Source organism: Larimichthys crocea, chromosome XIII (genome assembly GCF_000972845.2).
Source record: "Larimichthys crocea isolate SSNF chromosome XIII, L_crocea_2.0, whole genome shotgun sequence".
NCBI classification, from domain to species: Eukaryota; Metazoa; Chordata; class Actinopteri; family Sciaenidae; genus Larimichthys; species Larimichthys crocea.
Window position 1 is genome coordinate 29,246,312 of NC_040023.1, and position 17,916 is coordinate 29,264,227.

General features: G+C 40.0%; 1 protein-coding gene across 4 annotated transcripts in view; it reads left to right on the top strand.

Moving 5' to 3' along the window:
- Nucleotides 1-17,916, top strand: part of ascc3 (activating signal cointegrator 1 complex subunit 3) — a 143,621-nt gene that overhangs the window by 25,961 nt on the left and 99,744 nt on the right. For all 4 annotated transcript variants that reach the window (XM_027286029.1, XM_027286032.1, XM_027286030.1 and 1 more), the window contains exons 6-8: nucleotides 3,501-3,702; nucleotides 4,253-4,388; nucleotides 5,199-5,324. In XM_027286029.1, the coding sequence (XP_027141830.1) occupies nucleotides 3,501-3,702; nucleotides 4,253-4,388; nucleotides 5,199-5,324 (464 nt within the window). The remainder of the gene's footprint in view (nucleotides 1-3,500; nucleotides 3,703-4,252; nucleotides 4,389-5,198; nucleotides 5,325-17,916) is intronic.

Consider the following 17,916-nt stretch of genomic DNA (forward strand, 5'->3'; position numbering starts at 1 on the left):
TGGAGCACTGAGCAGCTAAAAAGCCAGATATATTTTACAGGAACTGGGTAGTTATGATCAAATCAGAGCTTAGTGTGAATCTTGTACTTTAATTTGTCAGCTAGAGACAAACTTTAATATAATTCACATGAATGTGAATGTCTTACTCCATGTCTGCTGGATGTCTAAATGAACACTATTTTGGCATAACAACTGTATTTTTTGGTTGTTGCAGTAGCTCAACTTGAACATTACCTTTGTCTGTTTACTATACTGTAGTAGCCCTGCAGGGAGGATGAACCTTTGTCAATGTTTGAACTGCCTCCTCTAAAGCAGCAAGAAGACTCACCGAGAGGTGGAGCCCTGTGGGATGCTGACAGCTCCAACCTGATAGAAATAGCCTCCCATTGAGTGCTAGTGTTTGTGTGTGCAAATGCCTTTGACTGGGTCATTAAGCATATTTCTTTCTAAGTTCAAGTGTGGTGCAATAGGCATCGAGGACTATGTGTAGAAAACTACGCTGGAATCAGTTTCCCAAACCCGATGTACCTTAGCAGATGGTTCTGTCATGAATTTAACAACAAGATGATGCCAGTGTTTCTCTGACAAGCATTTCAGACAATTTCCTCAGGCCATGATCAGAATGGAGACTTTTCTGTGTCGCTCATGTACAAACTAAGCTCACAGCTGAGAGAGTGACAACTAAAACCGAACAAGAACTGAGTGGATGTTGCATCATCCTCATTGTTTACTAAATCTGACAATGAGAACATTTATTTGGCTGCCTGAGATACCTCATTTATAAAATGTATTACTGATTTCAACTTAATACTCTTTAAACACACATTCTTCACTGTTATAGGCTTTAAATGTGGCTGAGAGCCATACATTGAAATCATTCGTTCAGACAGTGAGCAGACAGAATTATTGGGACGATTATGGGATGCTTTGTGATAGCAGAAATATTTCATTTGCACTGGTGCAGGCAAAATGTGCATATTTGTGCATTCCTCTGCAATTAAACCCAGGGATTAAATTACTGACATGTCATCTGTCATATTGCAGCCTCTGTCTTATAAAATATCTTACAATGTACAGTATAACTATGTGCTCACAAGGTTAATAACTACCCACATAGGGATGGACAATAACTCAATTATTTTTGTTGCGTAGTGAATATATAATCACATCATATTATCTCTTTACAGAATTCTGTATCTTTTGACATAAACTGAGCAAACATTTAAATGCAGAAGTTCACTTTTCCAAAGTTTGAGGTTAATAATAATAATGATCTTTTCAGTTTACATCATTCACTCGATAGATGTTCCTCAGTTGGTCAAACAGACCTCCCAAAACAGTAGAAGAATTTGAAATAATTCTGAATAATTCTTTGAGAAATAGACTTCAAATGCATAAATCAGCGTCACGCTGTTTAATCAGCACAATTGATTTGTCTCAACCTGTCATGTTGTCAGATAGGTTGATTACCCATCAGCCATCTGATGAAATAATCACAGAGAAATATCTCAGAATTTGTGATATTTAAAAGAATATGTTTGGAGACTGAATAACAAATAGAAAGTGTTATATAAGCTCCTTGTGAAATCTCTTCTCTCTATTCATGGAAAATGATACAATCGAGGTGGTTGTGGTTATTGTGGAACATGTAATACAGTTACGGCTCCTAATGTCACGACTCTATGTTGACTCTAAAAGGCTGTTCTTGAAAATCAAGTATTGATTTTAAAGACTACAGTTTCAGATGTGTGAAAACACCTTGAAACCATCTTGTAAACAAACAAAATCTATCTTGGCGATGCTCTTCACAGTGATTATGGCACCATGATCGCTTGTGGAAATGAGAATCCTGGAGATTTGGAGACAATCACTGTTGGAGACACATAATAAGGCACAATAGCTTGCAGAGGGAGGGAAAGTAAAGGATGGGGAATGGTTTAGACAGAGGAATTGGTGCATAGAGGGTGACAGAGTTAAAGGGGTTGGGAGTTGGAGAGGTAATGGGAGGGAGGGTAAGAGTGACAGGAAGAGGGGAGCTGCAAGAACGAGAGAGGCTGTGCAGCAGGTAGAGCCACTAGACGAGATAAAGAAGAAATCATTCAGTCAATCAGCCCAGGCCGCGGTGCAATCATCAGATCTCATCTGTTTTCAAGAGCAATTCTGCCTTTTATTGAGCTGTTGTGCCTCAAACAGTGAGGCTGCAATGGGGAACATTAACCCGTGCAATGCCACATGCACCTGCCTCTGACATGAATGGGCTATCAAGATTACTGCTGAAATATGAGTGAGTTTTTACTGATACTGGCTGACCTGATGCTGTGTCCTTATTGAGAACAAGCTGTTTTGTTGTTCATCTAAAGGATAAACACTCTTTCAGGCTATCTGCATTAGGGCCTGAAAAGTCAATGAATGACAATATCTATACTCAAGACCAAGTCAGAGGTCATGGGGAAAAAGAAACAAAAAATAGGTGTGCACAAATTTTTAATTCATGCTCTTAAATTATTTTTGGAGCGGTAATGTGGCAGCTCAGTATCTCTAAGTAATTTTGTTGCACCTATCTGTTAGCTTTTTGCCTTTATTACTGAAGTGTGTATTTTTGCCTATGACATAAATACACTTACCAACATCGCAATAGGAAACGCAGGTATTGAATGAAGTGGAGCGGATCTTAAGATGATCACAGCCCACATCTTTCGAAGAACTAAGCCGGACCAGCGTGGACCAAAGCTGGGATAAGAGCTAAGATAAATGAGCTTTCTTTCAGCAGTATGTTTGCAGACGACACTGCCATCATCGGACAGATTTCAAATGATGGAAAGTCATATTGAGAGAAAATCAACAGTCTTGTAGAGTGGTGCACAGAGAACAACCTACTGCAACATCAGCAAAACTAATGAGATGAACATGTGTGCGTGTGGAGCAAAGACACATACCTGTGTGTACATCAGTGAAGCTGAGGCTGAGCAGGTCAACAGTTCGAGTTTCCTAGGAATTAGTGTCACAGAGAACTTTTTAAGGAATGACTTCATCATTGGTACCTGGACAAGCATCCGTGATATTGGTGAGATGAGGTGCTTGTGCTAATCCCAAACAATAGATGAAGACAATACCCACCCCAGCCACTGCTTGGTGACCCTGCTGTCTGACAAGCGATACAGAAGCATTTGCTGCAGTACCACCAGACAGCAGGGCAGCGTCTTTCCTCAGGCTGTGACATTCCTCAACTCAGCCTCTGCACTCCACCATGAAATGCACTTTTACCGGTGTAAGGGACTATGACTTGCATTGTTTGTGCAATTGTAAAATGGCAAATAAATGAACCTTGATTTCAATTACAATAGCACGATGTTTGAATTACACTTCTTGTTACATTATAGTATTTTGTTTGAAGGTGTCTCGATCCATTCAAAGAAATGAAATAGTTTCACCAGTGTAAAAAAAACTTTGATTTTGTACCTTTTTTTAAAACTATATGTTTGTGCTTGTATTTCCTCCAGATGTGGGTCGAAAAGTCAGTGGCGAGGTGGCCAAGCCCGCCTATGGATGCCAGGTGACAATCCATTCAGAGCAGGAGAAACAGATGATGAAGATGTACCGCAGGGAGGAGAAGAGAGAGAGGAAGAGAGGCAAAGGAACCGATGATGGCGAGTCTTCAGACGCCGTCATGCCCTTCGACCCCAGAGAGATGAGAGCTCAGAGGTACATCATCTCTCCCAAAACTTTCCTTTGGTCCTTTTTCCATCATCTGTCTTTGTCTGTCCGTCTCCTTTTGTGCTCGTAGGTATCAGCACCAAACCCGACAAGCTTCTGCATTTTTCATGACAACCTGGTTTGAGCTTTACAGAATAATAATAAAAAAAAGCACTGCATTGCTGCAGCTTGTCACATCTTTTTTGCGGAGCATATTTCTGAAAGTTTAATTTCAGAGGATAAAAAAATAGAGCAGCGATCTGTTTAATTAAAAACTTAGCATGGCCAAATCCAGCCCAGTGTGAAGGAAAAGATTAGCAAGAGGTAAGCCACTTTAGGAAGGAACATAATGCCTCACATCTGTGCCTCTTCATTTGAATGATGAACCGCATGATTCATTCAGAAGCAAAAATAAGGATGATATGAGGGTTCATGGATGAGCCTAAGTGGTTGCAGAGGACATTGTGCTGATGTTAATGTTAAAATAACATTGCTGTTTATCCCTGGAAGACTTCTTTTTCTCTCCTTCATTTTTTCTTTCTTGTCTTGTGTTGTACAGGGAGCAAGCCCTGCTGAATGCACGACGTGAACCTGTGTTCAGCAGAGAAAGAGTGTATGAACGTGTCCGATATCCCAATGTCTATGACAGCTATGCAGAGGCCACAAAGTCCCCTGCATTTGTTGGAGGAGCCAGAGTGAGTGAAGTGTCCACTTCTATTTGAATTGTAAAGTGTCTTTTGTCTTGGACATTTAATACGAATGTAGAAATGTTCAACTGATGTTGATGATTATAGCTTCTTTTTGAGACGTAGAACCACAAGGATTTCATTTTCATGTTTCTCTCACATGTATGTTACACCCCAGAAACAGACATTATTTGTCCATTTCTTAGAAACATAGACTGATCTCCAATCAAAGCACAAAATCACTCTCAAATTATTTTAAATATCATAACTTGCTATCCTTTATAATACTTGGTTTTATGTTCATTTCAGTGTGGCTGTATTAGTAGCTGCTGATCATAGAACTGCTTTTATCACATCTGAATGTTTAAATTTAATTGTGTTATTAATGTTACTCACCACAGCAATTCAACTGTGCTGTATGGTTTTTTTATGATGGAATTTATTGTAGAAATATTAATGTAGCTGGGCCCTTATCACATTACATCCTGTGTAATTGCACCTTTCCATGCAGTACTTCAAAGTGTGTTTGATCTGTTCTGTATTTTCAAGGATGCATGAAGGATACAGGAATTATGAAACATTTTTTGTGAAGATCCAGCTGAATTCTAATCGTATATTTTGTGACTTTGAATATCCTTCCAACTTTCAGAGTGTTTTAAAATCCAGCTTTATTATCTTTGAGTCTTTGAGGTCATTTGTGAGGTTTGAGTTTTTTTTTATTTTCCTGTGTGTGTGTGTGTGTGTGTCTGTGTCTGTGTCTGTGTCTGTGTGTGTGTGTGTGTGTGTGTGTGTGTGTGTGTGTGTGTGCGTGACATTCAGTTGCTGCTACCTGAGGGAATCCGCAGAGAAAACAGTAAGATGTATGAAGAGGTGGAGATCCCACCCAATGAACCCATGCCTATCGGCTTTGAAGAGAAACCTGTCTACATCTCTGAACTAGATGAGGTAGGAGCCATTGTGTACTTGTGCTTGTTTGTGTGTGTTTGTGCACAGTTTGTTGATATGCATGTGTTATCCACACTAGGGTTAGGTTACAGTGTTGTTTTGAAGATGGAAGTCAGGACGGGTTAGTGAAAACAATGTGTCTGTATTGACTGCAGACAAAATATGTTGTATTATTACAGCTTTGGTCATCTACAGAGTGTGAGCTTGCATAAAACATTTTTGTTTTTCTGCCTCATTTCATTATGAAACTGTTATACAGTGCACAAGTCCACGAACTATATTTGAATAACTGCTGCAGAAAAAGTGACCACTCAAATCTGAAGGTGGGAAGGTAAGAGCGGGAAAAGGAGAAGTGTGAAAAAGAAACATGCCACAATCTCGTTGGCACCTTCAGGCTACAGCAAAGATGTTACACCTGGTGTTAAGATACATCAGTCTTTACTTGGTGCTCTAAGTTCTATCTGATAGTTAACACTGGTTGCAACATCTCGGCTGAAACTTTCTCATTAAGAATGGGTATAAATCGTACGCCTAGTCAGGACGCTAAAAGCTTTTGGTAGCCTCCAGTTACCAAAACATTCTACTCTGTGCCATGAATGCTCATGGCGTATGTGAGCATTAGCATTAGCAAAATTCTCAAGAAGCCCCCAGTAATTGAGAATTTGTCATAGACGGTGTTTCACAAAGTTTATAAAGTTTCTTCAAACAGAGTCTGGGAAAGTTGCAGTTACCAGTTCAATGGTGAAATCAGTTGAAATGGTGTGCTCACACATCTGTCCTTCTGTTTTCTCAATTTGAACAATTATTCATGGCCTCCGTTATTTCTCTCAAAGTCAAACTCTTCTTCTTATATGGTGTTATGTTGGACTTTGTTTGGCAGTAGGCATTTTCTTGCGCCCACTGTACAGCTCTATTAATTTTCTCAATGTCTGTGAAATCAAATAGTAAATGGACTGCCCTTATATAGGGCCTTTGTTCAGACTACCCAAAACCCTTTGCACATATTTATCCATCTACACACTGATGGCAGAGGCTGCCATGCAAGGTGCCAACTGCTCATCCAAAATGAACTAATCCCATTCAGACACACTCACAAATTAGCGGTCCAGTGTCTTGGCCAAGGATACTTGAGCATGCAGACTGGAGTAGCCAGGGATTGAACAGGCCAGATGACCTGCTTTACCTTCTGAGCCCCAAATTTCCTGATCTTTTTCTTTGATCCCAATGATGTCGCAAATTAGAAATGATTAGCTACAAATCAGCAAGACAGCGGGGATGTGCATTGTGAAGACCGGGCATGTTTGTTAAGTCCATTCAGAAGACTGGTCTTAACAAAGACTGATTTAGCAGATAGGACCAGGCTTAGTAATAGTTGCTTAATAGTAGCTTAGTAATATTTGTATGGAGCCAGGCTAGCTGTATCTTGCTGAGTCATGTGTAGAGTGGAATCTGTCTTATTTCACCTATAAGGCCACAAAAATAGTTTCTGCGTTTGATTCATCTCTGCTAACTTGATTATCACAATTCTGTCCAAGGTCATTTTTGGCCTAGCCATCACAGTTGCCTCTGTCTTGCTTCGGTTCTGCTTAGGTTCTTGTTTTCAGTTTTTCTGCTCAGTTCAAAGGTTGTGATCTTGTTAAGAATTCTTTGTGGAATGTCACAGCATTTTTCCATACAGTTCATTCTGTTATCTAGATGGATCTTTGCTTTTACACCTATTGCTTAGACCTTGAGATGTTTCAGATTTTGGAAAACACACCCCACCCTCTGCTTTCCTCAATCCTACCGTGATGCCTTTGCTGATAAGGCTGCCTAAAAAGTGTGTCCATAAAGTCAAGAAGACCGCTATTGATTTTTACTGATGCTGGAGATCCTTTTGTGTTGTATATCACCAGAGTTTTGGAGGTGTTAATGCAGAAACCTTTTTGTCTGTATTTTTGTTTCTGTGCTGTCTCTGTTTTAGTAATTTCACATTTGTATTACTTACAAATGTTGAAAACTGAACCCAAATGGTTTCAGTATGGATTCAATAAATGGATTCCAGGCTTAAGACTTGATAAAATACCAAGAGACTCCAACGGCAGCAACGGATTTCCTTCCTGGATCAGTATCTCTACAGCTCAGCATTTTGAAGTACATCTGTATGAACAACAGGACTTGCCTGCATGTCCGTTCAGCTGCCAGGAGAGTTTGCCAATGCCAAGGGTGTAAATGTGGTCCCTGTTATCCTCCATCTCAGTGAACAGGGGAGGACTGTGGCTATAATGGCCAGTGAGTGATGTTCCTTCTTAATGGAAGTGCTGTAGCTCTCAGCAGGCTGTCAGCTGACACAATGACCCGTCAGTCTGACTGACACCTTGACTGACAAACCCACACTCATACTGGTACATACGTTCTCCCTAGCCTCTGGCTAGCTTTATCCAGCTACCCCTGGGCTGTCTTGGAGGGCAGCCGACTGGAAAAGCAGGAGTTGTTTTTGCTCCGGCCCCCGGGGAAGAGGTATGGCTGGATGGAGAATACACCACACACATTAATGTCATTGAAAGGCACTGCTCCCTTCCTGTCTGCCAAAGTGGGCTTTGTAATCCATCATTACTGCATCACTAGTGACGATGCAACAGTGCAAAAGGTCACCCCGTATTCCCTTTGTTGATGAAGGCCCTAAAGTCCGATAGCCATAAACCTCAGAAGCATTTTGTCACACTTCAGGAGACTAGTGTAACTGCTCACCTCTCTTAACCTTCCTGTCACTCATACTAATGGACATCATAATAAACCAGCTCCAGCTTTGGTGTGTGTGAGGGGGTCTGTGTGTGTGTAATTGACTGTAGATGGAAGTGTGTGCATGTGTCTTGTGCCATGACAAATTGATAAACGGATGGATTAATCACATCTACACTGTTGCTCTTGTTGTTTTCATAGTTTAGGCTCAGGTGTGTGTGTGTTAGCACTGTGAGCACCGAGGTCTCTTCAATACTGTCAATTCCAATCCCCATCAAAGTCATCTTTGAGGATCTGACAATTAATCCCCCCATCAGACACGGGGGTGTGTCCACAGAGACCAGAGTGTTGTTGTACATACAGTATAAACAGTAGTGTTTATGAGCAGCTTTCTTTCCTCCTTCCAAACTTGTTAGTCTGTTTCTACCTGTCAGTGCTTGCATAGGCAAAAGACACAAGTTCAGCTTTTATCTTGAAAACCATTGCAAAAGAACGAGGAATTCATCAACACCTGCATAACAAAGTTCCAAAAGTGTGCGTAGAAACTGTCATACGGGTTCTGTTCTTAAGATAAGATAAGATAGACTTTAATGATCCCACTGCTGGCAGCTGTTGGAATGAAGGACCTGTGGTAGAGCTCCTTCTTACATGGTGGGAGTATCAGTCTGCTGCTGATGGAGCTGCTTAAACCCGCCACAGTTCATGATGGATGTCAGCTTTCTGCGGCCTGGTTAGCACTGTTAGCCGTTAGCTCCTCCATCTCATTGGGGAGAGATCTTACATTCCTCATGATAACATACTGTACGGATGGTTTGTATCGCCTTTTCTGCTCCTGGTGCTTCGATCCAGCTCTGCATCCTTATCCTTGCATCACTGGTCTTTCCACCGAGGGCAGATGTTGTGTATAAATGAGGGCTTTTTTTGAATGGGTCACCTGATGTATTCATGAAGCCATCCATACAGCAGAAAGGCAAAAAAAAAATCCCCACAGTTCAAAGTGATCGCTTGCCCACAAAATGGCTGGAGATTAGTGTAGAAGAAAAAAGTACCAAGAATACTAAAAAACACAGAAGAGTTCAGAGCTACTGTAACTGGCTGCCAACTACAGGACACCATTAACATTTGCACATTTACACAATATCCCTTTAAAAGAGTCTCAGTTACTTCCCGTGGACAAACATAGCAAAGAAAAAACGTTGCTGTAGCGTCTCAGGCAGGCATGCAGGGAAGCATTCTTGTTTACGATTCTTACAGCATCACAGCTTCAGGATAATAGAAAGTAAAAGTTAAATCAGTTGAAGTGGAAGGTACAGGAACATAACAGTTCATTAGTGCAGACTGATGAAACCTCAATGTATTTGACCGGCCATTTGGATCTCTTATATAAACATGCTCAGTGATGCAGTGCTAAAGAAACCAGATGAAATCTTGGCATTAACAACATCATTTGGTTTAGAATAAATGATTCCCATCTTTTCTAAATGAAACTGAAAATACAGGATCTCACTTCTTTGTTACTCAACACATCCAGATATTTTATTATGATTATGGAGGCATGCAAATCTTTATAAAACTGTAGTAGTACTCTAGACCTGTAAACATGTATGATGCATAAAATCAGTGCATTTCCCCTTTAATTCTCCTACAGCTACTACTGTCACTTTTTACATGTTCCACCATGAATGTCTTTGAGGACACACTGTCCAGTGTGTGTGTCCTCATTCCTCAGTCAAAGTTTATTTCTACTTCAATGCTCTCCAAGATGTTTCCAGTGTTTTTCTTTGGTGATCTAGTGTATAAAGTCAGAGTTCTTTTAACCCCAAGCTTGTGTTCTAGTGGTTGGTGGAAATTAAACACCTAATCCACATGTGTGGGTGGGTTTCCACATGCTTTGATGTCTAAGAAGGCTGTTGTCCTGCTCCATCACTGGTGTCAACTTAAATGCTTCTGCCTCGATCTATACTCAGGTGCAAATATGAACCAGTGCCTGGGTATTGTTAGCTGGAACACATTAAATCAGGGGTCTTCAACCACAACCCCTAGGTACTGCAAGGGGTCTGCCAATCTATGTCATAATAATTGACATTCTTTACCAAAATACTGATGAATGTGAGGGTGCAGATAATGAGAAACTACAAACAACGGAAGCATTTGCACTCAAAATGGATGAATCAGTGGACATGTCCAAAGACGCACAGCTCTTCGCATTTAATAACCAATAATAATTATGCATGGACTTTTTATCAATCATAAACACTTATAGGCTAATACCCAGTATATAAATAGGTTAATACGGTGAAATAAAAGTTAAATAAAGTATAAAGTTATTTTAGGCCAAACTGTGACACATTAAAAAAAAAAAAGAATTAGAAGTTGGGGTCATGTGGGGTCCAGACACCAATAAACATAAAGCACAGCCCTGTTTCCACTTGAAAGAAGGTTTATTCACATAGTACAAGCAGAGAACGTTTCTGGTATGTTATCTTAATGTACTATTACAGTTTCAAATGTATGTGTCACATCATAATAATCAAAATTCCTACATAGTCATCACCAGAGTTACAACCTGTGCCATATTGTATTATTAGTAATGATGTTGTATTCTCTTGCTCATACCCAGCATGTAGAGTCTGTGCATTTAGTACAGAGTTATGGTTACTGTCTATAAGAATGAGAATGAGGAGCGCTCAATCCAGGATCACAGGATGGGTGAAGAATCTAAAGGATCTTTGAGATGAACAGAAATACCTTAAATCAGTTTCACGACCGGTTCTACTGTTTGAGTATTGTTTGGTTTTCCGTTAATTCAGAGTTTTTAGGATGGATTAAGGAGATCTCCAGGCAGCTACATTTCCTGGAAAGGAATAACACAGCAAGATGTTTTTGATTCTGCTGCACAGAGTCAAACATTCAGTCATTACTGAGCCCCTGCTCTCACTCATCCTGCAAAGATTCAAACCTAAACAATCTGTATAGGAGCTGAAGTAAATTCTCTGTGGCTCTGTCTTCTCCTGCTTTCAAGCTTATCGCCCTCTTTTTTCTCACAGTTTCTCCCTAGCTCACTAGCAGTTTTCCCTTCATCTTTGAAAGTCCCTGTGTAACAGATATAGATTGATATGGAACCTCTTCTGCTGAGCGATGTGAATTAGCCTCAGTCAAGCTGCGGCTCTATTCATTAACTTAAGCCTGGGCAACTGTGGAACAAAGTGCCTCACTCCTCTAAAGCACCGACACACAATGCCTAATAAGTCTTTACTAGCTATTAGGAAGGCTTTGAAAGGCAGGCTGAAAAGTCTGACGCTCCCCCTCCTCTCTCCGTTTACACTGAGTGCCGAGTGTCATTTATTGAAAGCTGTAATGGGAAACAGGGCTGTGCGAGCCTCGGTACGCCTTTAATAGCTCTGTGAAACATTAAAAGTGGGGAATTTATTAGGGTGCTTTTTAACTAATGAATCAGGGTCTAGGCGTCCTGCACTTGCCACTGTGGTAAAAGCCTTCCTAATTTATCTGAATAAATATGTTACTCAGTGTGTGTTGTGAGCGAGTACCGCTCTTAGGCAGTACTGATGGGCCGAACACACACAGAGAACACTGCTACTACACTGCTGATATACCTCATAATGCTGACAGCAGAATGGACGCTGCCTTGACAGCATACACAACTTCACTTCCTATGAGCTACTAATTGATAAGAATTCACTCAAGCTGCTAACGCAGTCTGAGAAATGACACATTACCACAGGGAAACAGTCTATAGAGTGAGAAGGATTAAGTAGCGCAGAAAGCTTTGCTCTTTAGCTGCTACAGGGGAATGAATGAATGAATGAATGAATGAATGACTCTTTCGTCCAAATCTTGATGCTGCTTGACTTAAAACTTCCTTATTTCATCACTTTCTACTCTGTTATTTATCCCTCACCCAGACAATTATGGTGTGTGTGGAGTAAATTCATAAATAAAAGCCTCAAAAAGTATTTAAATAATGGCAGTCTGAATAAGCAGTTACAATAAAGATAAACCATTGAGGGGGAGGTATCATTGATGCTTACTATAATGGCTTACATGTTAAATTCAGTATAATGTCCATTTTCTTTGATTCTATTAGCACAACAACAGTGTATGTCTTTCTTTAACAGTAACTGTGTTTTCATTCATTTTTAGAGTTATGACTTTAAAAAATGCCCTGGTAAAATAAGAGATTATGCCTTTTTAAATTCTGGAAGGCTTTTAGTGTGAAAGGCATGCAGGAAGTGTTGAATATCAGACTTCAGTGAGGCATGATTCTGGTGTTATACTGATGGAATTAGTGCTGTGAAATGTACAATACATTATCCTGAGCTTATCAGTACAACAGGAAGTCTTGACAGCAGAAGGGGTCAATGTGTAATCAATGGTACCATAGAATCAATAAAATAACAATACAAGGAAAATAAATAATAAAGGCCTCTGTTGTGTTGAGGATAATACCGGTTGGCATGAACGGCCATTCATTGAAAGTACATTAAGGGGAACATGGCATTTCTTGTACTTTAATGGCTCACATAGGGAATTGAGCGTAATGTACTTTCCACAGCACTAATTTCATCTATTCAGACTGTCACATTTACTACTTTACTACTGTTTTGAACAAAATACTGTCACCAGTAATTACCACTTCTTTCTACTTTGCCCATTTTTTGATTGATGCAAAGTTACTTGGAAAGAAACCCAACACTTCTGAGAAAAGTTTCACATTAAAGGCCCTTCAGGAAATTGAAGGATGTGGGCCTTTGAACCATGAAAAAGATTTTAATCTGAAGCATCTGTGTAGGGTGTCACTAACAGCTAAACACACCTGTGGTACTGTCGTGCCTTTATTTACTGCAGCTTCTGAACCAGGCCATTATTTGAAGAAACTGTATATCAAAACCAGGCCATTAAACTTCTTTTAGTGTAAAATCTAAAAAAAGGTTTCTGATTTGCACTTATTTTAATTTAGTCTTGATTCTGTTTTCAAACTCATGTTTGTCCATTTTACCACTTTAATAATGGAACAGAGTGATAAGATAAATCACTGAGCTTCTCTCTTAGTAATGCTCTTTTCTTTTTCTTCTTTGTCGTTGTTGAATCCAAGTTTAGCTGTATGTAACTCATCTTGCATGTGTTTCGCCTTGAATGCTTGCTGAGGATTGTGAGAATTTTGCCATTTGAACTGCTGAAAGCTTTTCATATGGAACATTTTCCAAGTGTTGAGATTCATTGTCGAGTGTGTGGAGTTATATAGGAGTGGATGATACACTGATTGTTGTCCTTTGTTTGTCTTCTCATCTCCTTTTGCCAGGTTGCCATTGGCAACCACGGCCAACCTCTACTTCACCTTTGGTTGCCATCAACATTTTTAACATATGCAAAACAGGGACAGCAAGCAGCAAAACATGCACCCCGCAATAGATACATTTTGCATGGTGTTGCATTAGTGGTATTTAAATATTGTTACAGACAGCACTGCATGTGCGTTTACTCATACACTTGCAGGCATCTGTTTTAGATAAAATGGTGAAGCAAATGAACTTTTCACCCCACCGTCAAACATCTTGAACTAACATGAAAACATTTGAAGCGAATGTGCAAATTGATCAAATTAGAAAGCGAGATAACAGATTAACAAGCAGCCAGTGATTTGATGGATTGATTTTTAAGGGATCTGTGAACATGATTTATATTATTATTTAGTATACCAGGGATGGAGGGTGGACTGATAACACTTTTTTCTGTAAAAGTATCAGGAAAAACACAAACTGCCAATCATTTTGTGTATTGACTGTAAGAAAGCTTTTAATCATTCTTGTCATGTTTGCTCTGGTCCAAAATGCCAGGGCCGATTTTTTTTTTGTCCCAGTCGGCCCATGAGGCCCAGTGTGTTCCACCATCAGCACCCTAACTCAAAATCCTTTGATTCTCCTGCATGTTGACAGCTTGCCCTCTCCTTTTCTGTGCAGGAAGCAGCCAGTGTATGTGCACAAAGATGAGGCAGAACTGAACAGCCCTCTATCCATAATTAATCCACCTTGATTGCATTTCCTAATCCAGTTTTGATGTGGTTCCCCCACAGCACACAACTGTGGCTGTGTGTGTTTGCCTAGACTTGCTAAGCAGAAGCCTCGAGTCTTCAAGGCTTCTTTGAAGGATTCAAGGGTTCAAGGCTTTTCCAATCCTGTCTGATGAAGTGGCAGAACTTTCACATGGCACAACAGTACATAAGCTTAAAAATCGACCAAATTTCAGTCAGCCACTGACATAACAAACCCAGCACTGTTTTGTGTTTTACACATTAAAAGTAAATCTCATCTCATATTAATTCATTCTTATTAGTTTGATAAGGCTCATTTAGTCTCAATTATAGTCAGTTAGTTATTGTTAGTTTTAGTCCAACAAACATAAGGACACATTCTGTGCCTATGCTTCAGCTGTGGGAGTAGTTTCAAATATTTGTGTTCAGATTTCAGAATCAAATCATAATTGAAATGAAGTTAGAAATGACTCACTAAAGACCTTGCAGTAGACTCAGTGGAAACCAATGTTTTTAGGATGTCTAGGAGTTGTTCTATAGCATTTATTTTGACCTCTTTTAAGTTGTATTGGATTGCTCTTTTTATTTAATATATTTTTATGCTGAATGTATCAAAATAGCTTCACACCCTATAGGTCCAGAACATTTGCTCCTGGGTAGAACTCCTGACATGAATTAAACAATCCTGACAATGACATCTTTATCCATGGATAATAAACAGATTAATAAATGAATAAATGAAAACACAAACAAAATGACAATTATTAATAAGCGAAAAGCCATGTTTGAACTATATATTACATTATTAACAATGTCCTCTGAGGCTGGAGGTGAAAGTGTCACCAGCAAATCTAATTAGCTTTTGCTAATTAAGGTGTTAATCACACCAGTTGGATAAAGTACAAAATGACTCTTTGTTGTTGCTTTGATTATGTACTATCGCTCAGCCAAAGAGGTTTCTTTGTGTTTTTGTTTGTTTTCTGATGCAACACTCTGTCACTTTGATGTTTGAATAGTTTATGGACTGAATTTTTGCTGCGATTCTCTATTAATGATCAGTATGACAGTGTTGTTGTCATTAGACAAACTTCAAAATGCCACTTGTAGTGACTGGTGTTACTTAACAAAAGTTTCTTATTACATAATTGGACAACTATTTAGAAATGATTTTAAGAAATAAAAATAAAAGCTGTCTTTAATTTCTGTTATTGTAGTGAAAAACAGTAAAAAAGTCAAATACACCACAAATAGAATGTGTTACTCAGTGTGAGCTTAATTGTACAATTTGTTCTATGAAACTTTTGGTGTAAGTGTATTTTTTATTGTACTAGGCACACCACATACACAATACTGGAGCTTACACAAACAAGTCATTAAAATAATTTAATCGAAATAAAACGTAGTTACTGTGAATGTTAGTTTATTGTTACATGATGTTGCTGTGACTGAGATGCAGGACGGGTTGGACTGTGTGTGTGTTTGAGGTTTTTTGGGGGGCTCACGAGGCTCGGTGTGTCTTCAGCAGGTGTTTATGGATGAAGTAATGGATTACCTCACTCTTCGCTATCTCCATCTCCACTCTCAGCTCTCCTCCTCCTTCTTTGTGCCCGCTCCCCCTCTTCTTCCTGCTGCTGCTGTTCTGTAGGGAAATGAATGGGCCTCCTGTTTGCTGCATCTGCATCTCACTCTGTCAAACTCCACCATGCATCTGGTGTGGAGAGTTGGTGTGCATGTGTGTGCTTCGCATGCACGGGGATCCATAGGATTGGCTCTGGGTTTGTGTGTGTGTGTGTGTGTGTGTGTGTGTGTGTGTGTGTTTTAAATGTGTGTGTAGGGGGTGTGTTTGGCCAGGTCATTTAGTACTCTGCATGCAGGCTTGGAGCAGGCTGATAAGCTGTTTGCAAAAACTGGCAATTAAAAGTTGATCAGGCTGTCAATTCAAATGGAATGAAATGGAACCAGAAAGTAATTAAAAGGATGGCATGAAAATGACAACAATTATATCTCTTAGCTTCCCATTACCGATGCACAGAGGAATTTAATTAGTTTAGGAGCTCATATAGTGATTCACACAGTAAACACACAATAACACAAAACAGCAGCTACCACAAATAAAACTGGTGGCTGTTTTTTGGTGTGTACACACACTGGCCACCTTAGTTTCACTATTAAACCTACAGACAAGGAGGCCAGTGAATATGGACAACACTGGTGTCCAATTAGTGTGTTTTAAGTGGCTGGTAGATTGGCGGGATATTCCCAGTCCTCCCAGTTCGCCCATATGGCCGTAGGCTGTGTATCCACTGTGTTAATGAGCCTGTCAGCTTCCATCCCACTCAGCGTTTGGCCCAAAAATGGGCTGATAGGCACCTTCTTATGCACACAGCATGCACTGCAGTGGACGAATAGACGCGATGCAAAGCAAACTCTCTCATTCTACTGTCTATACATCTTTATACATAAACATTTGCTCAGTCTTTCTCTGCTTGTGCACTGCCAGACACGCAAGTATCTTCCTGAAAAGATTGTGTAGGAAGGCAGAGTCCTGCAGGAGCCAGCTGGATGGTAGATTGGTTCAGCCCTAGACTCAGACAGCTGCTCTCATTAGAAACTTTATTTAACCCTGCTGCTGAAAGGTTGAACACATACAGTATGTGTATAGTCTTATATTAGCCAGCTGGGCTCTGCACAGCTTTCGCTCCATGTTTTAAATGCTGGGAGCTTGGCTATAAATAGGGTGATGATTTTGCCTGAATGTAGCCAGAACAATGATGAAGATTGATTCGCAATAAAGCAGCAAATTGGTCAGTCATAACTGGCCCATGTTTTAGTGCGTTTAGGTGACTGGCTTCAGAGATCTGATTGTAACAAATCACTAATGGAGTCCTAAACTCGAGGGCTGTATCTCGGGGGGGAAAGAGAACAAATGAGCCTGTTGGCTCTCGATGTGTTTTCTTTGAATTTCTACTTGATGAAGTCTTCTCAACTCCTGTCAATTTAATTAACTTGGCATCTTGCCTGGTGATGTCAATTTGACAATTCTGGCTCAAAGTCTGTCTGTCCCCGGTTTGTATGACTTGTATTGACTTAATACGATAGTGACAAGGTCTAGTCGCTGACTGATTGATCAGTTCAGTAATGTGGTATAAACCTGACTGCTATACAGCATAAAACATGAAAAATGTAAGACTGATTATCAAGGTCTGCTTGAGGCTATGGGCATCCACAGAAAATTATGGCAGCTGAAGATGCATTTGTTCTCATACAATTATGTGTGTACCATTTTAGCTTTACTAAATGCAAGTGATTTTTATGAACTACAACAAACTTTGAACTTTATCAAAACTTGTGTTTCTCTGGTGCCCTGGTGGCCTAGAGGTCAAGGTACCAGCCAAGATACACAACATACCCAGTTTGCATCGTGGGAAATCATTTCTTTCAAAAAACATGCCACATGTCCTGAAACACAGATGAGTCAGATGATCAGACTGGTTAACAAACGGAAAATCCAGATTTATGTTGTTTTATTTGCCCGAAGAAAGTGTTCACACCTTCTCTTTCCACTTATAAGGAGGAGATGACTGGTGAGAAACAGTGAAGGACATGCACACAGTGCTGCAGCGTCACAGCTCAAATGTTCTCATTTTTAGTTAATGCTGAAAATAATAGGCCCCAGTTACCTGCACCAGGTACAAAGAGCACCTTGGGGCCATTGAACTGCTGGACAGAATTAGCCCAGTTTTACCAAGAGATTCTCTGGCTGCAGAAATTCTTGATGAGCAAGGTTTCAGCAAAGAAGAGTTGATCCTATATGTTAACAGC